The sequence below is a fragment of the Silurus meridionalis genome, chromosome 18, assembly GCF_014805685.1.
Source record: "Silurus meridionalis isolate SWU-2019-XX chromosome 18, ASM1480568v1, whole genome shotgun sequence".
NCBI classification, from domain to species: domain Eukaryota; kingdom Metazoa; phylum Chordata; class Actinopteri; order Siluriformes; family Siluridae; genus Silurus; species Silurus meridionalis.
Window position 1 is genome coordinate 25,946,409 of NC_060901.1, and position 20,996 is coordinate 25,967,404.

Genomic DNA, 20,996 nt, shown 5'->3' on the forward strand with positions numbered 1-20,996 from the left:
GCGCAAAATAACTGCCCGTGAACTGAGAAAAGTCAAGCGTGCAGCTGCCAAGATGCCACTTGCCACCAGTTTGGCCATATTTCAGAGCTGCAACATCACTGGGTGCCCAAAAGCACAAGGTGTGCAATACTCAGAGACATGGCCAAGGTAAGAAAGGCAGAAAGTCGACCACCACTGAACAAGACACACAAGCTGAAACGTCAAGACTGGGCCAAGAAATATCTCAAGACTGATTTTCTAAGGTTTTATGGACTGATGAAATGAGTGAGTCTTGATGGGCCAGATGGATGGGCCCGTGGCTGGATTGGTAAAGGGCAGAGAGCTCCAGTCCGACTCAGGCGCCAGCAAGGTGGAGGTGGAGTACTGGTTTGGGCTGGTATCATCAAAGATGAGCTTGTGGGGCCTTTTCGGGTTGAGGATGGAGTCAAGCTGAACTCCCAGTCCTACTGCCAGTTTCTGGAAGACACCTTCTTCAAGCAGTGGTACAGGAAGAAGTCTGCATCCTTCAAGAAAAACATGATTTTCATGCAGGACAATGCTCCATCACACACGTCCAAGTACTCCACAGCGTGGCTGGCAAGAAAGGGTATAAAAGAAGAAAATCTAATGATATGGCCTCCTTGTTCACCTGATCTGAACCCCATTGAGAACCTGTGGTCCATCATCAAATGTGCGATTTACAAGGAGGAAAACAGTACACCTCTCTGAACAGTGTCTGGGAGGCTGTGGTTGCTGCTGCACGCAATGTTGATGGTGAACAGATCAAAACACTGACAGAATCCATGGATGGCAGGCTTTTGAGTGTCCTTGCAAAGAAAGGTGGCTATATTGGTCACTGATTTGTTTTGTTTGGTTTTGAATGTCAGAAATGTATATTTGTGAATGTTGAGATGTTATATTGGTTTCACTGGTAAAAATAAATAATTGAAATGGGTATGAATTTGGTTTTTGTTAAGTTGCCTAATAATTATGCACAGTAATAGTCACCTGCACACACAGATATCCCCCTAAAATAGCTAAAACTAAAAACTACTTCCAAAAATATTCAGCTTTGATATTAATGAGTTTTTTGTGTTCATTGAGAACATGGTTGTTGTTCAAATTAAATCCTCAAATAAAATTAATCCTCAAAAATACAACTTGCCTAATAATTCTGCACTCCCTGTATTGAGGATGAGGATGGCGATAAATGATGAAGATAATAAATGATTACAATTATAATGATGAAGATGAAGATGATGGTCAGAATTAAGATGATCAGGATGAAGATGATGATGATAAAAATATTGAGGCTGAGGATGGTGATAAATGATGGTGATGAAAATAAATGATTACAATTATGATGATGAGGATGAAGATGATGGTCAGAATTAAGATGATCAGGATGAAGATGATGATGATGTTGATAAAGATGACGAAGATGTCGATAATAAATGATGATGAAGATGAGGATGATAATCAAGATGAACATGTTGGTGGTGATCTGAATGATTAAGATGATGATGTTCATGTAGATGATAATGATAAATAATGAAGATGATGAGGATGATGATCAGGATGTTGATGATAATGATGGTGATCGTAATGATAAAGATGATGATGATTATGATAATGATGAAGATGAAGACCTAGCCGGTCCATGCTCATAAACCTGAGCCAGACTTGCCAGACTAGAGTTCTCCAGGTTCCCAGTGGAATGATGGGAAGGAGGCCATGGTAAATGGATAGTGATTGCGGAGTGAAACAGAAGGAAGTAGCAGCTGCAGGTGTGGGACATAAATAAATGAACCAATTGTGTGTTTGGGAAGAAAATCTGCATTGCTGTTGTCAACTAAAAACAAATGGAGCCTGTAGTTTGGCCTTTTTTCTTGGTTGTAGGTTCAAGGAATGGGTTGGGGGAATATAGGAGGGGTGGGGGTGTTCACCGGAGGGGTCATTTATTTATGCACAAAGTCAAGAATTTGTTAGGATCAGGTGGAGAGTCAGGTGTAGGATGAACAAATGATACCAAACACGTCCTGAAGATCAATTTTACATCACAGTCAGCAACTGGAACAAAAACTGCTGAAGATGCTGCAAACTGGGTGAGGAACATCCAGACTCTGCTTCTGACGTTGTGGAAGACGGTTTCATGCCCGAGGTCCTACACCATGCTGAGACTGAGGACATCAACAAGACACAAGGTCGTTCTACTGAATCAGAAATGGGCTCTCCCAGGCAAAGATTTCAAACATGTGGTCTTCCAATGTTGAGGAGCGTCGACGGTACCGCACCACAGATAAGGGTTAGGGGCCCTGCTCAAGGGCCCAGCATTGACAGTGGCAGCTTGATGGTTTGTTTTGTTTTGTTTAATCCAGATGTTATACAAATTCCTGTATAATTTGCTGATATGAAAACAGAGAAGTTTAAATCAGCACTTTAGTATGAACTTGGAAAACCGAGGAACTTCTGACCAATCAGAATGAAAGCATATCCTGCTGTTTATATTCCTTTCACCATCCTTTTATTCGTTCTTATTTCGGGCATTTTTTTCTTTTTTTTATGTTTCTTTCTTGATTTTTTTTTTATTATTATTTATTTATTTCCTTTTTTGTATTTATTTTTCTTTTCCTTAATTATTTTTATTTCATGTTAATTTTATTTCTTATTTTTTACCTTCCTTTTTTTCCTTTTCTTTCTTTTGTATATTTTGATCTTTGATCTTTATATTTTATTTCTTTTTATACATTCTTTCTTCTTTAATTTTTGGTTTGTTTTTTATTTTGGTTTGGTCTTCTATCTTTGTTTATTTTCGTTATTTTTTTCTTTCTTTTTCCTTCTTTTATTTATTCATTTGTAAATTTTCTTTTCTTTCTTTCTTTCTTTCTTTCTTTCTTTCTTTCTTTCTTTCTTTCTTTCTTTCTTTCTTTCTTTCTTTCTTTCTTACCCTCTTCCTTCATGTTATTTATTGAACTTTTTTGTTTCTCTCTGTGTTCAGGTGGATTTTGCCTTCATCGTGTGGTACAGTTTTCCTGAGCGGATAGTGGGATATCCAGCACGCAGTCATTACTGGGACACAGCCAAGGGGAGGTGGGGCTACACGTCCAAATGGACCAATGAGTATTCGATGGTGCTGACGGGCGCCGCCTTCTACCACAGGTACCAAAACACCTCGTCTGGATCTACTGATGTTTAACTGTGTGTGTGTGTGTGTGTGTGTGTGTGTGTGTGTGTGTGTGTGTGTGCTGACAGCACAAGTGAGAGATGTTTGAGATCAGTAGTGTTGATGAGACAGCGATCAGAGTATGTATTAAAGTGAAGGCCAATCTGATTCTTCACACAAACCCACACACACACACACACACACACACACACATATTAAAACATTCCAACTTTCACACACACACACCCACAAACAGACACTCCACACACCTGCATACATACACATATAGACACTTGCTCGCACACACATTCACTCACTGACACATACACTGTTACGTTGTTTTCTTTTCTTATCTGTCTTTCCCCCTCTCTACCCCTCTATCTCTCTCTCTCTCTCTCTCTCTCTCTCTCTCTCTCTCTCTTCTCACCTCCCACTCTCCCTTTCTCAGGTATTATCACTTCCTGTACACTCACTACTTACCCAGTCGGCTGCTCTCCATGGTGGACCAGCTCGCCAACTGTGAGGACATCCTCATGAACTTCCTAGTCTCCACGGTAACCAGGTTGCCGCCAATCAAAGTCACGCAGAAGAAACAGTACAAGGAGACGATGATGCAACAGGTGTGTGTGTGTGTGTGTGTGTGTGTGTTTGTGAGTGTGTGTGCTCAGCACTATAACCCACAATATGTTTTAGTATAGGATAGATCCAGAACATGAATATTCCAGATAAATGATAAATGGCAGAGAAGTGGGAGGGGGCAGAAAGTGGGAGGGGCCAGGACAGAGGTAGGAGGGGTCAAATGTAAAGCCTGTTCCTTAGCAGATGCAGCGTAGACTCTGAATGTCCTCGGTGGAGGAACAACAGCTTTTCTCTCCAGGCTACTGTACATAACGTCTCTTCGCTCTTTACTGAATGGTGAGGAGTTGCTAGCCATGGTGCTGAAGCTCCACATCCTCAGCACAGCTCAGTAACATTACAGGAACTGGAAATAACCACCAAAAAAAAGTTCATTCGAGCATTCAGATGTTTCAGGAGTGAGAAAGAAACTTTTTATTGATTATTAACATTTTTTCGAGCTATGAAAGCAGTGATGTAGCTGAGGTCGAGGAACTGTCAGAGACAGAATCTGAGGAAGAAAAATCTGTTTTACAGAGTCAAACATCTGCATTATCACCTTATCCTGTCCTCCATCCTGTTCCCCATCCAGATCCCTATATATTTAACTGATATTACTTTCTTTTCTTTCCTTTTTTTATTAACTTTTTTAATTATAAATTATAAATATTTTTGTAATTACTTTCTTTTTTTCCTGTGTTTTGAATTTTCCCTTCTTTCTTCCTTTTTTCTTTCTTTCTTTCTTTCCTTTTTTCTTTCTTTCTGTCTTTCTTTTCATTAATTTCTTTTTTAATACTTTCTATTTTCTGTTTCTTTAATTTCTCCTTAATTTCTCCTGTGTTTTTATGCTGCCTTTCTTTCTTTCTTTCTTTCTTTCTTTCTTTCTTTCTTTCTTTCTTTCTTGCTTGCTTGCTTTCTGTCTTTTTCAATCAATCATTTATTTATTTATTCATGTATTTATTGCCTCCATTTATTAATTAATTTATTGTATTTTTCTGGTTTCAATATTTTCTTTCTTTCTTTCTTTCTTTCTTTCTTTCTTTCTTTCTTTCTTTCTTTCTTTCTTTCTTTCTTTCTTTCCACTATATCCTTTGTTTTCTTTCTATTTTCCATTTGTTTTTCTACTTGTTTCTTTCTTACTATCCTTATTTTATAATTCTTTATTCTTTGTATTATTTTCTCATAATTGAAAATGTATTCAAATAATTATATCATTATTTTCTAATATTTTTATTGCTCTCTGTTTGTTTTTCTTTCATTTTTTTTATTCTATCTAATGCACTATTTTCTATCTAATTCTATTTCTCCCTCTCTCAGGGGTCGAAGCCGTCGCGTTGGGCCGACCCGGACCACTTCGCCCAGCGCCAGTCCTGCATGAACTCCTTTGCCGCCTGGTTCGGCTTCATGCCGCTCGTCCACTCTCAGCTCCGCCTGGATCCGGTTCTGTTTAAAGACCAGGTGTCCATCTTACGCAAGAAATACAGAGACATCGAGAGACTGTAGAGAGATCTGACTCGGCCTCAGAGCGCTCAGACGTCTCGTATCCATGGACAGGTGTTTATAAGAGTCCTGATTGGCCGAGACGTGGTTTAGTCATTTAATTTCAAATATATGCAACTCCGGGTTTGATTTTCTTTAGCGGCTCTGGACGGGTTTCTGAGAATCCTTTATCATCATCGTCATCTTCAGAGGACGCCAGAGCTCCAGGGACTGCCTTGAGGGACGGAAGGACGGCCCAAAGACGAGGCCCAAACTCACACCAATGCCTGCAATATGTACATTCAGTTCCTTTATTTTTTGTACGATTCTGCCTTTTTTTAAAAGAAGTCTAAAGTCGAATAAAGTCTCTGAATGCCACAGGATGGACTGATGATTACACGTGTCTCAGTTCTGGTCTCTGGGGTTCCAGTGAAAGAATTTGTATTGGGTGTCTATTTGCAGTTATTCTTACTGTGACTTATTGCACAGAGGAATTAAAAATGTGTTGTGTTCACCTAGAATTGAGCAAAGGTCCTTGTAATAAAAGCATAGTGTCTACAGTCCCCACAATGTATGTGTGTGTGTGTGTGTACTCAGATTATGAGGACCATAAAGAACCAAATATTGACAATCACAATTAATATGTGTGTGTGTGTGTGTGTGTGTGTGTGTGTGTGTGTGTGTGTGTTGCTTCACTATCTTAAAGTGACCCTCATGTCTGATTGGGTATGACATTTATATGTAAATAAATACATTTATTAATTAATTAATATTTGGTAAGTAAATAAATAAATATAAAGTAAATTAATTAATTAATTAATAATATAAAGTGAGTAAGTAAATAAATAAATAAATAAATATAAAGTAAATAAATAAATGAGTAAATAAATAAATATAAAGTAAGTAAGTAAATAAATAAGTAATTAAATAAATAAATAAATAAATAAATAAATAAATTCCCAGCTCTTGAGATCTTTATTCACTGATTGTAGCCCTGAACTTCACCTCTTTTGTTTTCTGAGACTCCATTTGATTGTTTTGTTTTTCCTCCGTGTGTTTTTGCGCACCGACGTGTTTTCCACTCTTTCATCCCTCTCCTGAGAACCCTACAGAACAGAGAAATGAGCTGGTGGGTGGAGACCAACCTTTCTCTATCTCCCCGTGAGTCTCTCTATTTCTCACTCCTGTCCTCCTCTCACTTCCTCTATCACCCATCCATCTTTTTCTCAGCCTCTCCATGGGATTCTCACGCCCGTCCTCCTGCCAGACCTCATCACGCTCTGATGTCTTCTTCCTGCAACTTCTGCTGCTCCGAACAACACTGCACCTTCACTCTCACTTCCTGATACTGCAGAAAGAAAGAAAGAAAGAAAGAAAGAAAGAAAGAAAGAAAGAAAGAAAGAAAGAAAGAAAGAAAGAAAGACCGAGGTGGGGGTGTTAATAAAAAAAAAACGTTCTTTCTTTCTTCAAGTTCACGCACCACCATGCCAAATACAACAATCACTTTATGGTTCAAAACACACACACACACACACACACACACACACACACACACACACACACACACACACACATTCACACTCACAGACAGACACACACACACACACACACACACATACACACAGACACGCAGACACACACACATACACACAGAGACACGCATACACACACACACACACACACACACACGCACGCACACACACACACACACACACACACACACACATTCACACTCACAGACAGACACACACACACACACACACACACACACACACACACACATGCACACAATCAAGGTCCTCAATGACCAGCATACATTACACCTACACTTTCTTTCTTTCTTTCTTTCTTTCTTTCTTTCTTTCTATATATATATATATATATATATATATATATATATATATATATATATATATATATTGCTCTTTTCTGTCTTTCCTATTTCTTCCTCTATTTCTTTCTCTCTTTCTCTCTCTCTCTCTCTCTCTCTCTCTCTCTCTCTCCCTCAATGTTTTCACCCTTTAAGCCTCTCCTCACTCTCTTTTCTGTATTTCCCCTTTGGTCTTTTTTTTTTTTTTCTCTCTTTCTTTTTTTTCCTCCCTGCAGGTGAATGAAAATGAGTTCTGCCCCCTACAGGCTTTATAAATACTCATCGTCAATGTGCATTTAAAACTCTGTACGGTATAAATTGAGATGAGATTGAAGACGCACGGAGCTTTTTCATCAGCACTGGTGTTTTACACACACACACACACACACACACACACACACACACACACACACACGGTACACCAATCAGATCATAAAATATTTTCTCTTTTTCCCTATGTCTCTTTTTTAACTCGTTCCCATTTTAGTAAACTCGTCGTTTTAGTCTCATACTGATGCTTTATTCATCTCCTGGTACTGGCTGGAAGTTCAAATGTGAGTGGGTGGAGATTCGATGCTCCTTCAGACACAAGGATACGGAAGTCTGGAGGTAAAGAGGCCTATGGTGGTGTTCCAATTCATCCCAAAGGTGTTCAGACGCTCTAGGAGATCTTCCACATCTTCCAACCCACGATGATCAGATCTTCATGAAGCCGGAGCAGGTTTTGGGTCTGATACAGTCGTGTGGAAAAAAGAACACATCTGGCTGCGGAAAACTCTTTCTTTTCTTTCTTTAAATGCATTCCATTGCTTTTTTTGTCGTTCTTTCTCCTTTTTTTCTTTGTACATTTCTCATCTTGTTTTCTTCATTTCTTTTTTTTTTTTTTACAATGCTATCTCATTTTCACGCTCTGTTTTTTTTTTTTACTTTTAATGGCTTCCGTTCTTTTTGCATTCCATCGCTTTTTCTTTACGTTTTATCTTGTTTTATTTCAATCTCTTTTTGTTACCTTTCTTTTAATTATTTTTTTTATCTTTTCTTTACATTACCATCTCTTTTTTCTTTTATTTCTTTCGCAGTTTTTTTTTTTTTTTTCTACCATTTTTTCTTTAGTTTTATATATTTTTCTTTAAATAAAGATCTCATTTTCTTGATCTCTTTTTATTTCCTTTCTTTTTTCAAGGCTTCTTTTTGCTTTTTGTCTTTTATTTTCTTTGAATTGACTTCTTTCTTTCTTTCTTTCTTTCTTTCTTTCTTTCTTTCTTTCTTTCTTTCTTTCTTCCTTCTTTCTTGAATGAATGAATGAATGAATGAAGAATGAAGGTGAAGTTCGGAGCTCGTTCTCCATCTCGGCTTCACTCAGGAAACTGTAACACACTCCAGACCTGCTCACTGTATTGGTCTGCTGAGCCTCAGGCCTCGTTGTCATAGCGACCGTGGGGCGGGATATCTGCTCGCGAGACGCTGCTATGTGTTTGGAGCTCAGGGAAGCCTTCAGTCCTCATGGTGTTTCTCTCTATTTACTTTCTCTCTCTCTCTCTCTCTATCTCTCTCTCTCTCTCTCTCTCTCGCTCTCATTTCATTTTCATTTCAGTCATGCTTTATTGGCTTTGCCCGTGCACACAAAATTGACTCTCTCAATACAATTGTGGCGAAGCGACAAAAAGTGTTTACTGTAACACAAAATCAATTTGGTGTTTGAAATTAGCATATGCGCGCGGCGCAGCGGGTACGAGGGAGAAAAACATGGAAAAAAACAACACACGAACTCGATCGTGGCGACACGCAAACGCCTCGTTTACCTGCGACCCTGCAAACGGATGGGTTTCGATTTTACAAACAATTTCTGCGACTGGGAACGAAAAAGCAAACAAACGAGTAAACAAACCAATAACAACAAATATATAAAGACACAAACACAACATTTATAAACAAGAAATCTATCTATCTATCTATCTATCTATCTATCTATCTATCTATCTATCTATCTATCTATCTATCTATCTATCTATCTATCTATCTATCTATCTATCTATCTATCTATCCGTCCATCAGTCTGGTTATTCAATTACGATTCTGTCTATTCATCCATCCATCACTCTGTTTATTTAACCACAAACCTGTATTGATCAATCTATTTATTCATCCATCCATCCATCCATCCATCCATCCATCCATCCATCCATCCGTCCATCCATCCATCCATCCATCCATCCGTCCATCCATCCATCCATCAGTCGATTATTCAACTACAATTCCATCCATCTATCTATTTATCCACCCATTCATCCACCAGTTTGTTGATTTGACCACAACTCTATCTATCTATCTATCTATCTATCTATCTATCTATCTATCTATCTATCTATCTATCTATCTATCTATCTATCTATCTATCATCTAATCAATCAGTCTGTTTATTCAACCACAATTCCATCCATCCATCCATCCATCCATCCATCCATCTACCCACTAGTCTGTTCATTTAAACACAACTCTATCTATCTATCTATCTATCTATCTATCTATCTATCTATCTATCTATCTATCTATCTATCTATCTATCTATCTATCATCCAATTATTCAGTCTGTTTATCATCCATCCACCAGTCTGTCCATTCAACCACAATCCCATCCATCCATCCATCCATCCATCCATCCATCCATCCATCCATCCATCCATTCATCTATTTATCTATTTATCTATATATCCATTGATCCATCATTTTGTTTATTCAAACAAAATTCCATCCATCCACTAATTTGTGGTTCATGAGAGCATCCACTTCTCAGAGCAGTTCAGTAGGATTGAGGTGTGGTGACTGGGCAGGTGGTTCCACGATAGATGTCACTCCAGACGTCTGTCTGCTCTCTAAACAACTCTTACAATACTCAGACGTGCGCTTCGGCTCATTTGCTGAAGTCGGTTCCGACGAGCCGCAGTCCGGACGGAGCAGCACGGTGATGAAGTATGGAACAGGAGCCATGTTGGTTCAGGATTCCTTCCACTTTCCGGATCCTTCTCTGCTCCAAAACAACCCCAACATGTTTTTCGTTTTACAGAAGATCTTCTCTTAGAGACAATTGTACAATCGATGTCTGATTCCAAAACGCACACTGATATCAACCGGCGCATATCAATTAACACCTTCTGACCAATCAGAGTCCAGAATTTAGATTACATGTTTGTCCCAGTTCCACAGCCCATTTAGTCAATCTATAAACATGTGACTACATATGTTCATCTCTCTTCTTTTGTGGACTTTAAGAGCAGTGTGTGTGTGTGTGTGTGTGTGTGTGTGTGTGTGTGTGTGTGTGTGTGTGTGTGTGTGTGTGTGTGTGAGCCTGATCCTAATAACACAGCCACAATAATCCATCACTGCAGGCACACAAACCACACCATGTTCATTCCCATGGTAGGAGTTGATTTGAAATCTCATTTTGCAGCAGGTTTTCAATTTCGCCTCCTGTCCCTCCTCCCTCTCCTCCTCCTCCTCCTCCTCTTCCTCCTTCTTCATCCCCCGCTTCACCCCCACTGTTCTGTCTTTCACTCAGCTCTGTCATTCCTCCAGACCCAAGCGTGAAAGGATACACCAGGTGTAAGAAGATATCGGCAATATCTCACGATCTCGCACTAATTACTCATCATACAGATTATTTCTCAGATTATTTCTCAGAGTTTTGAAAATCGCCTTTCCGTCTCGGCTAACTTTATTACTACGAGGTTTGGGATGGAAGGAAGGAAGGAAGGAAGGAAGGAAGGAAGGAAGAAAGGAAGGAACGAAGGAAGGAAGGAAGGAAGGAGTGAGAGAGGGAGAAGGGAAAAGAGAAAAAAAAGAGATGAAGAGAAAAAAAGCGAGGCAGAGGGGTAGATAGAAAGAGACAGTGTGAGAGAAAGATGGAGAGAAATAAAGTAATGGGATGGAGAGAAAAAGAGGAAAAGAGAAAAATAAACCTGAGGTACCAGCTGAGTGTGAACTACTGCATGGTGGTGGGATGAAGGGATGATCTTCGCTTTGTTCTCCACCTGCCTTCTGGAATATTCTTCCGAGAAGCAGAACGAGTGATGAAAGAGGGGAAGGAAGAGAAGAATGGGCGTGTCGATTCGCAGAGAGTGCCGTGTCATCTCCACTCGATTAAATCTCTTTTCGCTCGCAGTCTTTTACAGCAGTTTGAGAAAGGTCATCCATATCAAATCTGATGATCTTCTCCCTCTCTCTTTCTCTCCCTCCCTCTATCTATCTTTCAATCGTTCTCTTTTTGGCCTGGAATCAAAGGCTTAGGTGTACATAAGACCATCTGCTGCTTATCTCTCACTCGCCTGCCTCAATGCCCACAAAACAAGGGCCACCAATAAAGATGCGATTTGGGGGCTCCAGGGCTTCACGCTGGCTTTATCAGGAAGGAACCTTGAGAGGAATCAGACTTCAAAGAAAACCCATCCTGGTGATGCTGGACAGTGCGATCACCAGGACTTTCCTTATTGTTTCAACATGTCGATTATTGTAGTTCAAAGCCATTATCATATTCACTCAAAGGAACCATCCGGAAGAACGTCTGGTATCATTATTTAAGTTGTACGTTTAAGAACATCCTCAGCAGTGGCGTTTTAAGTGATGAAAACTTCTTCCAGAATTAGGTTGGATCAGGGAGGCCTGAAGAGTGAAACGCGATGGGATTAATAGTGAAAGGAAGATTACAACAAAAAGGCCATCATAACTTCTAGGGGCCCAAGCACTGACTGCTTAGCAACCTTGTATTAGAGGCCCAAGAAACCTTTGTATTAGGTGCCCCATCAGGACCTTTGTTTAGGGGCCCAAGCACTGACTGCTCAGGAACTTTATATTGTGAGGCCAAGCACTGACTGCTCAGGAATTCTATATTAGGGGCCCAAGCACTGACTGCTCAGGAACTTTATATTAGGAGCTCAAGCACTGACTGCTCAGGAACTTTATATTAGGAGCCCAAGCACTGACTGCTCAGGAATTCTATATTAGGGGCCCAAGCACTGACTGCTCAGGAACTTTATATTAGGGGCCCAAGCACTGACTGCTTAGGAACTTTATATTAGGGGCCCAAGCACTGACTGCTTAGGAACTTTATATTAGGGGCCCAAGCACTGACTGCTTAGGAACTTTATATTAGGGGCCCAAGCACTGACTGCTTAGGAACTTTATATTAGGGGCCCAAGCACTGACTGCTTAGGAACTTTACATTCTGGGCCCAAGCATTGACTGCTCAGGAACTTTACATTAGGGGCCCAAGCGCTGACTGCGTAGGAACTTTACATTTTGGGCCCAAGCACTGACTGCTCAGGAACTTTATTTTAGGGGCCCAAACACTGACTTTTTAGGAACTTTATATTAGGGGCCCAAGCACTGACTGCTAAGGACCTTTTCTATTAGGGGCTCAGGCATTCACTGCTTATATTAGGGGGCCCAAAAGCTGACTACTCAGGAACTTTATATTATGGGCCCAAGCACTGACTGCTCAGCAACCTTGTATTAGGGTCCCAAAAACTGACTTTTCAGAAATTTTATATTAGGGGCCCAAACACTGACCTTTTCAGGAACTTTATATTAGGGGCCCAAGCACTCACTGCTTAGGTACTTTATATTAGAGGTGTAAGCACTGAATACTGTGGTCCTTTGTATTAAAATTCTAGTTTACAAAATGCTGAAATTGTATGTTTAAAATCATCACATCATACAGAGTAGCGCTTATACACACTGCAACACACTTGCTTTGTGATATATGCTGCACACAATAGCTTTTCTCATTTTCAATCTCTCTACCTGTCCAATACACACACACACAAACACAAATGAGGATAGTTTCCCATCAGTACTCGCAAGGATTGACGTTTTCCATTACGCCCTTAAAACGTACACGTTTCTCCGTCACCTCATCCATCTCTTTCTCTCTCCTTCTTCACCATTCGGTTCCAAACCTAACGCTTTTTTTCCTTTCATGTACTCTTTTCCATTTCATATTCTGACACCCGTCGCTTTCTCTTCTATCAGACTCAATGCATTTTTCTCGCACCCTGTCTCTTATTTTCATTCTTTGTCTCGAGCATTTCTTTCTTTTTCTCATCAACACTGTCATTTTTTGGATTAGAATTTAAAGGATGTATGATTGTTGTGCGATGTTCTTCATTTCAGCCATTAGATAGAACTAGAAAGTGTGTTTTGTTGCGTCGCCGTAGGTTCACAGCAATAGATGAATTCTAGGTTAAATAAAGGTCAAGATTATGGGTCCAAGCACTGAATACTGGGGACCTTTATATTAGGGGTCTAAGCATTTACTGCTTGGGAACTTTATATTATATATTATATTATATTAAAGCACTGAACATTGAGGACCTTTTATAATAGGGGTCCAAGTACTGAATATTGAGGACATATATATTAGGGGTCCAAGAACTGAATACTAAGGACATTTATATTAGGGGTCCAAGCACTAACATCTTAGGCCTCATTATTAGTGGTCCAAGCACTTACAATGAAAGAACCCTGTTTTGCACTTATATACAAGTGTCTGGTGATAATGCAGGTCTTTCAGGTGCAGAATTCTGATGGTAGTATGTTCTCCAATTTGCAATCCAACAAAGATAGTGTTATCCTATAAGGGGACCAATAACAAAAGGTTGCAAAAAGGTTGAAATATTAGGGGGCACCTACAATTTCAAAACTTGGTTTTGCAATGCTTGACTGTTCTCTTGGTGGGGGTCCAAGCATTTTTATTGCCTTGCGTTTTTAATATCATTGCTTAACAGAAAATCATTTTATTTATTCAGCAGCCTCAAAATACAAGGATTGCGATATTACCTTAAAGACAAACCTCCAACAAAAATACTTTGTCGATGACCCCATGCCCTTCTAGAGGTAAGAAAGGGTAAGAAAGTTTGTTATATAATTCACATTGTAGACATGTACAATAGAGTTGGAAACTAGTTGTATGCAGGCAGTGAGTAAATAAGCCTTTTCAAACTGACATAAAGATGACAAAAACCTCATGTTTGTTATTTCTTTTCTTTTTCTCTCTTTCAGTCCTTTTCCTTTCTACACATTCACTCTTTCAGGCACTTTTCAACAACATTCCTATTTCTCGATCTCTGTTTTTTCTGGCTTGGTTTCTCACACACTTTTTTTTCTTACTTAACAACACCTGTCTCTCTTCTAGATGTTTTTTGCTCTCAGTCTTTCTCCAGGTCTCTTACCAGTGTGATTTATGAAAACAGAGGCAGTGGAGCTCGGCAGTTCTGGGGGCTGCGAAATCCTGATAAAGCCTCGGATAAAGGCAATTTAATGCCATCAATCATGCAATACAGGCCCCTGACGTGAAGCCCTCAGCATGTGTGTGTGTGTGTGTGTGTTAGTGTGTGTGTGTGTGTGTGTGTGTGTCAGCTGTGTTGCTGGTGTGTGAAGTCTCAGTACACTCAGCACACTGATCACTCGTTGCCAAAGCGTACACTCGAGCCGATCAGAACCATAGAGGATTGTTGACATCCACAATATTTAAACCAGGATGACCTGCACTGTGTGTGTGTCTGTGTGTGTGTGTGTGTGTGTGTGTGTGTGTGTGTGTGTGTGTGTGTAGCGAAAAAGTGCATTTTAAAAATCAGCGTGGCATTGATCTTTCTCTGTGTGAGCGTTCACCTTAATACTAGACCGGAGGCCACGCCTTCTTTATTGCAATTGACAGATACAGAGACCACACCCCCTTTATTGCGTTTGACAGACACAGGGGCCACACCTCAACTATTGTAAGTGAAAGACACAGAAGCCACACCTTTATTCTGACAGGCAATGAGGGCACACCTCTTGATTAACTGACTGAGTCACAGAGGCCATGTCTAATTCACAAAAACTAAAAGACAAAGTGGCCACGCCTACTTCAGTAAGACACCTGACAGAACTAGAGACCATGCCTTCTTCATTGCACCTGAAAGACCAAGAGACCATGCTTTCTTCATTGCACCTGACAGATCCAGAGGCCCTTCACTAAGGCTCACAGACGACAGGGCCACATCTCCTTCATTAAATGACAGAAAATTTCCTTCAACATGACCAGATAAATAAAAAAAAACAGCCATAAGGACCCTTACAAATCATTGCAACAAAGGAGTTTCTTTTTCTATTTCCCTTTTCTCTGAGAGTCCATTAAAGCAGTATCCATCAGATTGTGATGTAAATATAGATTTTTATATAATGTTTTTGTTAATATATTTATATATATTATATATTTATTCGATACGGAAATGTAATTTACACAAATTAATAAACAGTACTGAACTCGCTTGTGCGATTTGTGTCAGTGAACTCTGCCTCCTTGTGCCACATGGGTGGTATTACCACAGTATTGCCCATCAAAAAATTGCCCCAAAATTCTTTTTAGCAGGAAATAAAAAATAATGTATAATAATAAAATATATTTTTTTATTAAAATAAAAAAAAATGTATTCAGAAATAAATTAGATTGCTTTCTGACTTGGCAACTGTACTGTTTTTAGTTCTTATATGCTGTTTCTCGCACTCGCTAGCACAAACACACACACACACACACACACACACACACACACACACACAGCTGCTGGTGCAGCAGGTGATATAACACTCTACAGTCGACTAGTCATTAATACTTACACTCCTACACACCTGCAGTCTGGGTGTCGAGACTGTACACACACACACACACACACACACACACACACACACACACACACACACACACACACACACACACACACACACACACACACACACACACACAGAATTCCCTTGATACACATCCCTGCCCATCTGTTGCATAAACAACAGTCTGTTCTATATTTAAAAAGCAGCATTAGGAGGAAATAATCTAATAAACTGATGACGTCACGTAAACTTTAAATTCTGATTGGTCAGAAGATTTATGGATAGTTGATAAGTATGTGGCCACGCCCACTTAATTGAGAATAAAATAATCATTGATCACACCCACAATAACTGGCACTAAGATTGCAAGGGTCTGAGGCCACACCTATTTCAAAGGCATGAAAGACACTGAGGCCACACCTACTTTACCAAGACTATAAAACAAACAAACCACTCCTACTTCATTAAAACTGAAAGACACAGAGGTGAGGCCACGCCTACTTTACTAAGACTGAACGATAGAGAGGCCACGCCTACTTCACTAAAACTGACAGACACAGAGGCAACTTTTACACAACTAAAACAAGACACCAAGGCCTCGCCCACCTAAATAAAATTAAAAACTAAAGGCCACGCCTACGTCACTTAGACTATAAAATGCAGAGGCCACGCCTACTTCATTGAGAATGACACAGAGGCCACGCCCTCCTTAACATGTCTAAAAAACATTGTGGCTTCACCTATTTTACTAAGTCTGACAAACCCAGAGGCCACGCCCACTTTACTAGCCTGAAAGGCACAGAGGCCACGCTAACTTTATCAAGATTATAAAACATAGAGGCCACGGCCACTTCAGTTAAAACTGATATACACAGTCCCACTTCACTAAGTCTGAGATGCACAGAGGCCACGCCTAGTTCACCAAGACTATAAATCAAAGTGGCCATGCCTACTTTACTAAAACTAACCAACCCAGAGACCACACCTACTTTACTTAGACTGAAAGACACTGAGACCACATGAAATACCCTGTGGTCATGCCCACCTCACTAAAACTGACAGACAAAAAAGCCACACCTACTTCATTAAAACTGACAAACCCAGAGGCCACACCCCCTTCACTAAAAGGCAGAGAGTCCATGCCCACCTCACTAAGTCTTACAAACCCAGAAGCCACGCCTACTTCATTGATATACAGAAAAATACATACATACATACATACATACATACATATATACATACATGAAAATATAAAACTTTGGTACATTACAGTGACACCATTTAAAACACACACACACACACACACACACACACACACACACACACACACACACACACACACACACATGGCAGGTATTGATGGATATTCGAGACATCTGTCGGACGTGTCACCCAACCCACTCCGGGGATAAGAGTTCCTTGTGTCACACACTCTGACAGGACACACACAAACACACACACACACACACACACACATACACACAGCTTTACAACTTCAGAAGAAGCACAAGAAGCTCATGCACAGGACCCTTAGCCCATAGCCATTCATCAGGATTAGGAGGAAATTCCATATTCTCCTCTTCCTCCTCAAGAACATGGACAATGTCTGAGAACATGGAGACTAATGAGTGTCAGACATCTTTGGTTCTCCTCCAAAATGTTCCTACAAGTGTATTTTGGATGAAATTGGCCCTACACTGGATCTAGTAAACCCAAACCTGGTCCATGATAATGCTCCTGTGCACAAAGCCAGCTCCATGAAGATCTGCTTTTCATGGGTTGGACAAGGTGGAAGTTCTCCTGCCATAGAGTTCAACCCTTGGATGAACGGATAGACAGATAGATAGATGGTTAAGAAGAAGGCTGTAGAAATGAACAGACAGACAGACAGACAGACCGACAGACCGACCGACCGACAGACACACAGACAGACAGACAGACAGACAGACAGACAGACAGACAGACAGACAGGGACAAGATGTTCTGCTTCTCTTAGAAATCCCCCCCCCCGCCTGACACCTCGTTCTATCCATCTTTCCCTCCCTCTTTCCATTCATCCTTCACTGCTCTCCCTCTTTTACACATTCTGTACCAGTTCTTAACAGTTTCAAGGTCCGTGGACTCAGCGCTCCTCTTTGATTAAGCTGGACATATTTCACGTGTCTTTCCCCACATCACAGGCGTCCTCGGCGTTCCCGCACGAGCGCCTTCTGCATATCGGAGCAGTCACCGAGGAACCCAGGAATGATGGATCTTCACAGTCGACTCACTCAAGACAAAGAAAAGCGAAATAAGAACAAGAGTGGAAATCAACTACCGTACAACGTGACAAAGTCAACCTGCTCAGCGGATGGTTCCGTTTGAAAGCAGGAGAAGCAGCAGAGATACAAACATCAGTGAAACGCTTCCTCTTGTGAAGGAGAAGAATCTACAGGAATTGCTTTCATGAGATGGTTTAAAGGTTTTATATGGAATACAGTGTGGATCAGAATAATAAAAATAATAATTATTATTATTATGTGGGTGAACATATAGATAGATAGATAGATAGATAGATAGATAGATAGATAGATAGATAGATAGATAGATAGATAGATAGATAGATAGATAGATAGATAGATAGATTTAAGTGTTTACATTATTTCCTAAACCACGTCTTAATTTGATTCGATTGTTTTCAGGAGTTTTTATCTCCACGCATCTCCAACCCGTCCTCCGCTATGATCTTCCGTACGCTCTCAAACGAACGCTAACCCCGGAGCACTTCTGCGATGAAAGCGCGATGGCATTAGCGCTACAGTTAATTCCGAGCGGTTTATTCATTCCGCCAGATTGTAATACGCCGAGCGCGTTCGATTTGCTTTGTCCTCGCTGGCCCGTCACCAAACGCGAGAGGCCGGAAGAGCGAGGCTGGGATTGATGCGGCGTAATTGTAGCGCTGAAAGCTTTTTTGGCAGTGCTATGAACAACTTTACCCATCAAGCCATTTTAATTAAAGCAGCCTCCGCCATTCACTTAATGAAAAGCTCCATTGAAACCCAATGGAACTCATTTGGTAATGCTAATTGGCTAGCGCCGCTGCCACAAAGGCGATTACAGTGTGCTAGTTTGCATTTGCACCCACACACACACACATACACACACACACGCAAGCTGGCTAATGTGCTAGGCGCACATATTTGAATAATGCTGATCAGACTGAGAGGCTGTAATTTCATAATATAATTTGCTTTAACGCACACACTGAGGGGCCATTACCCATGGGGCCGAGGGGCAAATAATCATGGTACGGCTGAGATGAAGCATGTCCTGGTATGTAAACCAAAAGCGAGTCAAGTGTCAGTGCTTTCTTCGGAGCAGGGGATTTTTCCACCTTTCAAGGAAAACCTTCAAAGGTTCTTCAAGTTCCCAGTTTAGCAGTTTCTCCTCCAAAAACAGACACATATTATTTCCTTTATTTAAATTTCTTTACATTGTGATTGGTCAGAAGATTTATGGATAGTTGATAAGGATGTGGCCATGCCCACTTTGAGAATAAAATAATCATTGATCACACCCACAAAAACTGACAGGCCACACCTACTTCACTAAGATTGCAAGGGTCTGAGGCCATGCCTACTTCAAAGGCATGAAAGACACTGAGGCCACACCTACTTTGCTAAGTCTGAAAGACACTGAGGCCACACCTACTTTACTAAGTGGATATAATGGATATTCAATTCCATTTGCATTTATTGCATTTTAGAACAATTCTTTAAAAAAACAAAACAAAAAAAAAACCCCAACTAATCTCAAAATTAAGCTTTGTACACATTCATCGCCAAACTTGATGATACTTCTCAAAATGTTATAATTAATTTTTTTTTATTATTAACAGTTCAATTGTTTGTATTTCCACAATTTTTTAACAACATTGAACAATCCATAGTAAGTATTAGCCATAACTACAGGGTGACCAATGGAAAAGTGGCCCACCTTCGCCACCAGACAGACGGACAGACGGTGAGCAAGGAGCTACGGAGGCTACTAGCCCTTCTCTATTGGAGGTGGGCTACTTTTCCGTGGCCCACCCTGTATTATTAGGGGGTCAGGTACCAACAGTCCATAGGCACCCTATTGTAAGTCCATGACTGAAAGTTTTTTTCATTTTGTTAAAATAAAATTTTATGTCAAGTGATAGCAAAGATCATTTGGGTTAAGTGAACTAAACTTGCTACTACTATTTTACTATTCGGAACTAGAATTTTAATAGTTTTTACATGATAACTAGCTAAACTAAAGCAATCTCGAAGCTTACTTAATCATTCGAAATATTTGGGATAGTAATTTACTATTTAATTGAAATTTGGTTGACCATATCGCAATTTGAGGCGCAAGAAAAAGAGCCACCCTGCAAGTATTTCTGCTTAGTGTGGCAGATTGGTGGCGCTGGGATTTGAACACACGACCTTCTGATCCAGAGTCTAATGCCTTAACAAATGAGCAACCACCTCCCTCTACCTTCACATCGTCATTTTCTGCTTTGTCGTTCTTCCTCTATGGCAGCCTATAGAATTGCATAGAGAAACTAAAACTATACAAATTTTAGGACACTGTTTGGGGAGGATCTAAGGACCATGCTGACCAAATTTAAAACAAATTACAATAATGGCATTTTGCAGATGACCTACAACTTGAGAGTTTAAAGCCATTCAATCCAGCCCAATCCCTTAACCTCTGAGCTACCAGTCTTTACTTAGCGTTCAATTCCCTGTCAGAAACTCAGAGGCTCCTTCCGTGAGGCAAAGTCCAAGCGTAGCTAATATAACAACTCGCTTTTCAGAGAGTTCCAATCTGTGTATTTAATGCTAAGGGGGTGAAAATAGGTTATGTGGAACTGGCAAAGAGAGATCCATGAAAATAAAGTTAGCAGAAATGACTAGCATGGCTAACAGGGTGAAAAAGCAAGCTAGGGGAATTTGCTATGTAACTTGTTGAAGCTTCTTTTCATTATTAATACAATATATGAAGCTTGTGGACATCTGAGCTTGTGGACATCTGAGAGTGGTATGTGCCTGAGATTTTTAACATCCCATTCCAAATTCAGTCCTCATTTGCTCTTATCATGTGCTCTGTTCTTCTGAGAAATTGTGTTCCACCAGATTCTGTTGAGATTTTGTGGAGATTTGTGCTCATTTATGTACAAGGGCATTACGAAAGTTAGCTACTGAGACCTCCAAGTTTAAGTGAATGGACAATTTTATGCTTCAG

At 40.2% G+C, this 20,996-nt stretch overlaps 2 protein-coding genes across 3 annotated transcripts in view; one reads left to right on the top strand and one right to left on the bottom strand.

The window, feature by feature from the left end:
• Positions 1-5,789, top strand: part of LOC124401370 (exostosin-1) — a 127,388-nt gene extending 121,599 nt beyond the window's left edge. For both annotated transcript variants that reach the window (XM_046873646.1, XM_046873647.1), the window contains 3 exons: positions 2,978-3,138; positions 3,591-3,762; positions 5,075-5,789. In XM_046873646.1, the coding sequence (XP_046729602.1) occupies positions 2,978-3,138; positions 3,591-3,762; positions 5,075-5,260 (519 nt within the window). In that variant the 3' untranslated portion in view covers positions 5,261-5,789. The remainder of the gene's footprint in view (positions 1-2,977; positions 3,139-3,590; positions 3,763-5,074) is intronic.
• Positions 3,206-20,996, bottom strand: part of gnpat (glyceronephosphate O-acyltransferase) — a 28,196-nt gene continuing 10,405 nt past the window's right edge. Inside the window, exon 17 of the transcript XR_006928559.1 lies at positions 3,206-3,224. The gene's annotated coding sequence lies outside the window, so the exon portion shown is untranslated. The remainder of the gene's footprint in view (positions 3,225-20,996) is intronic.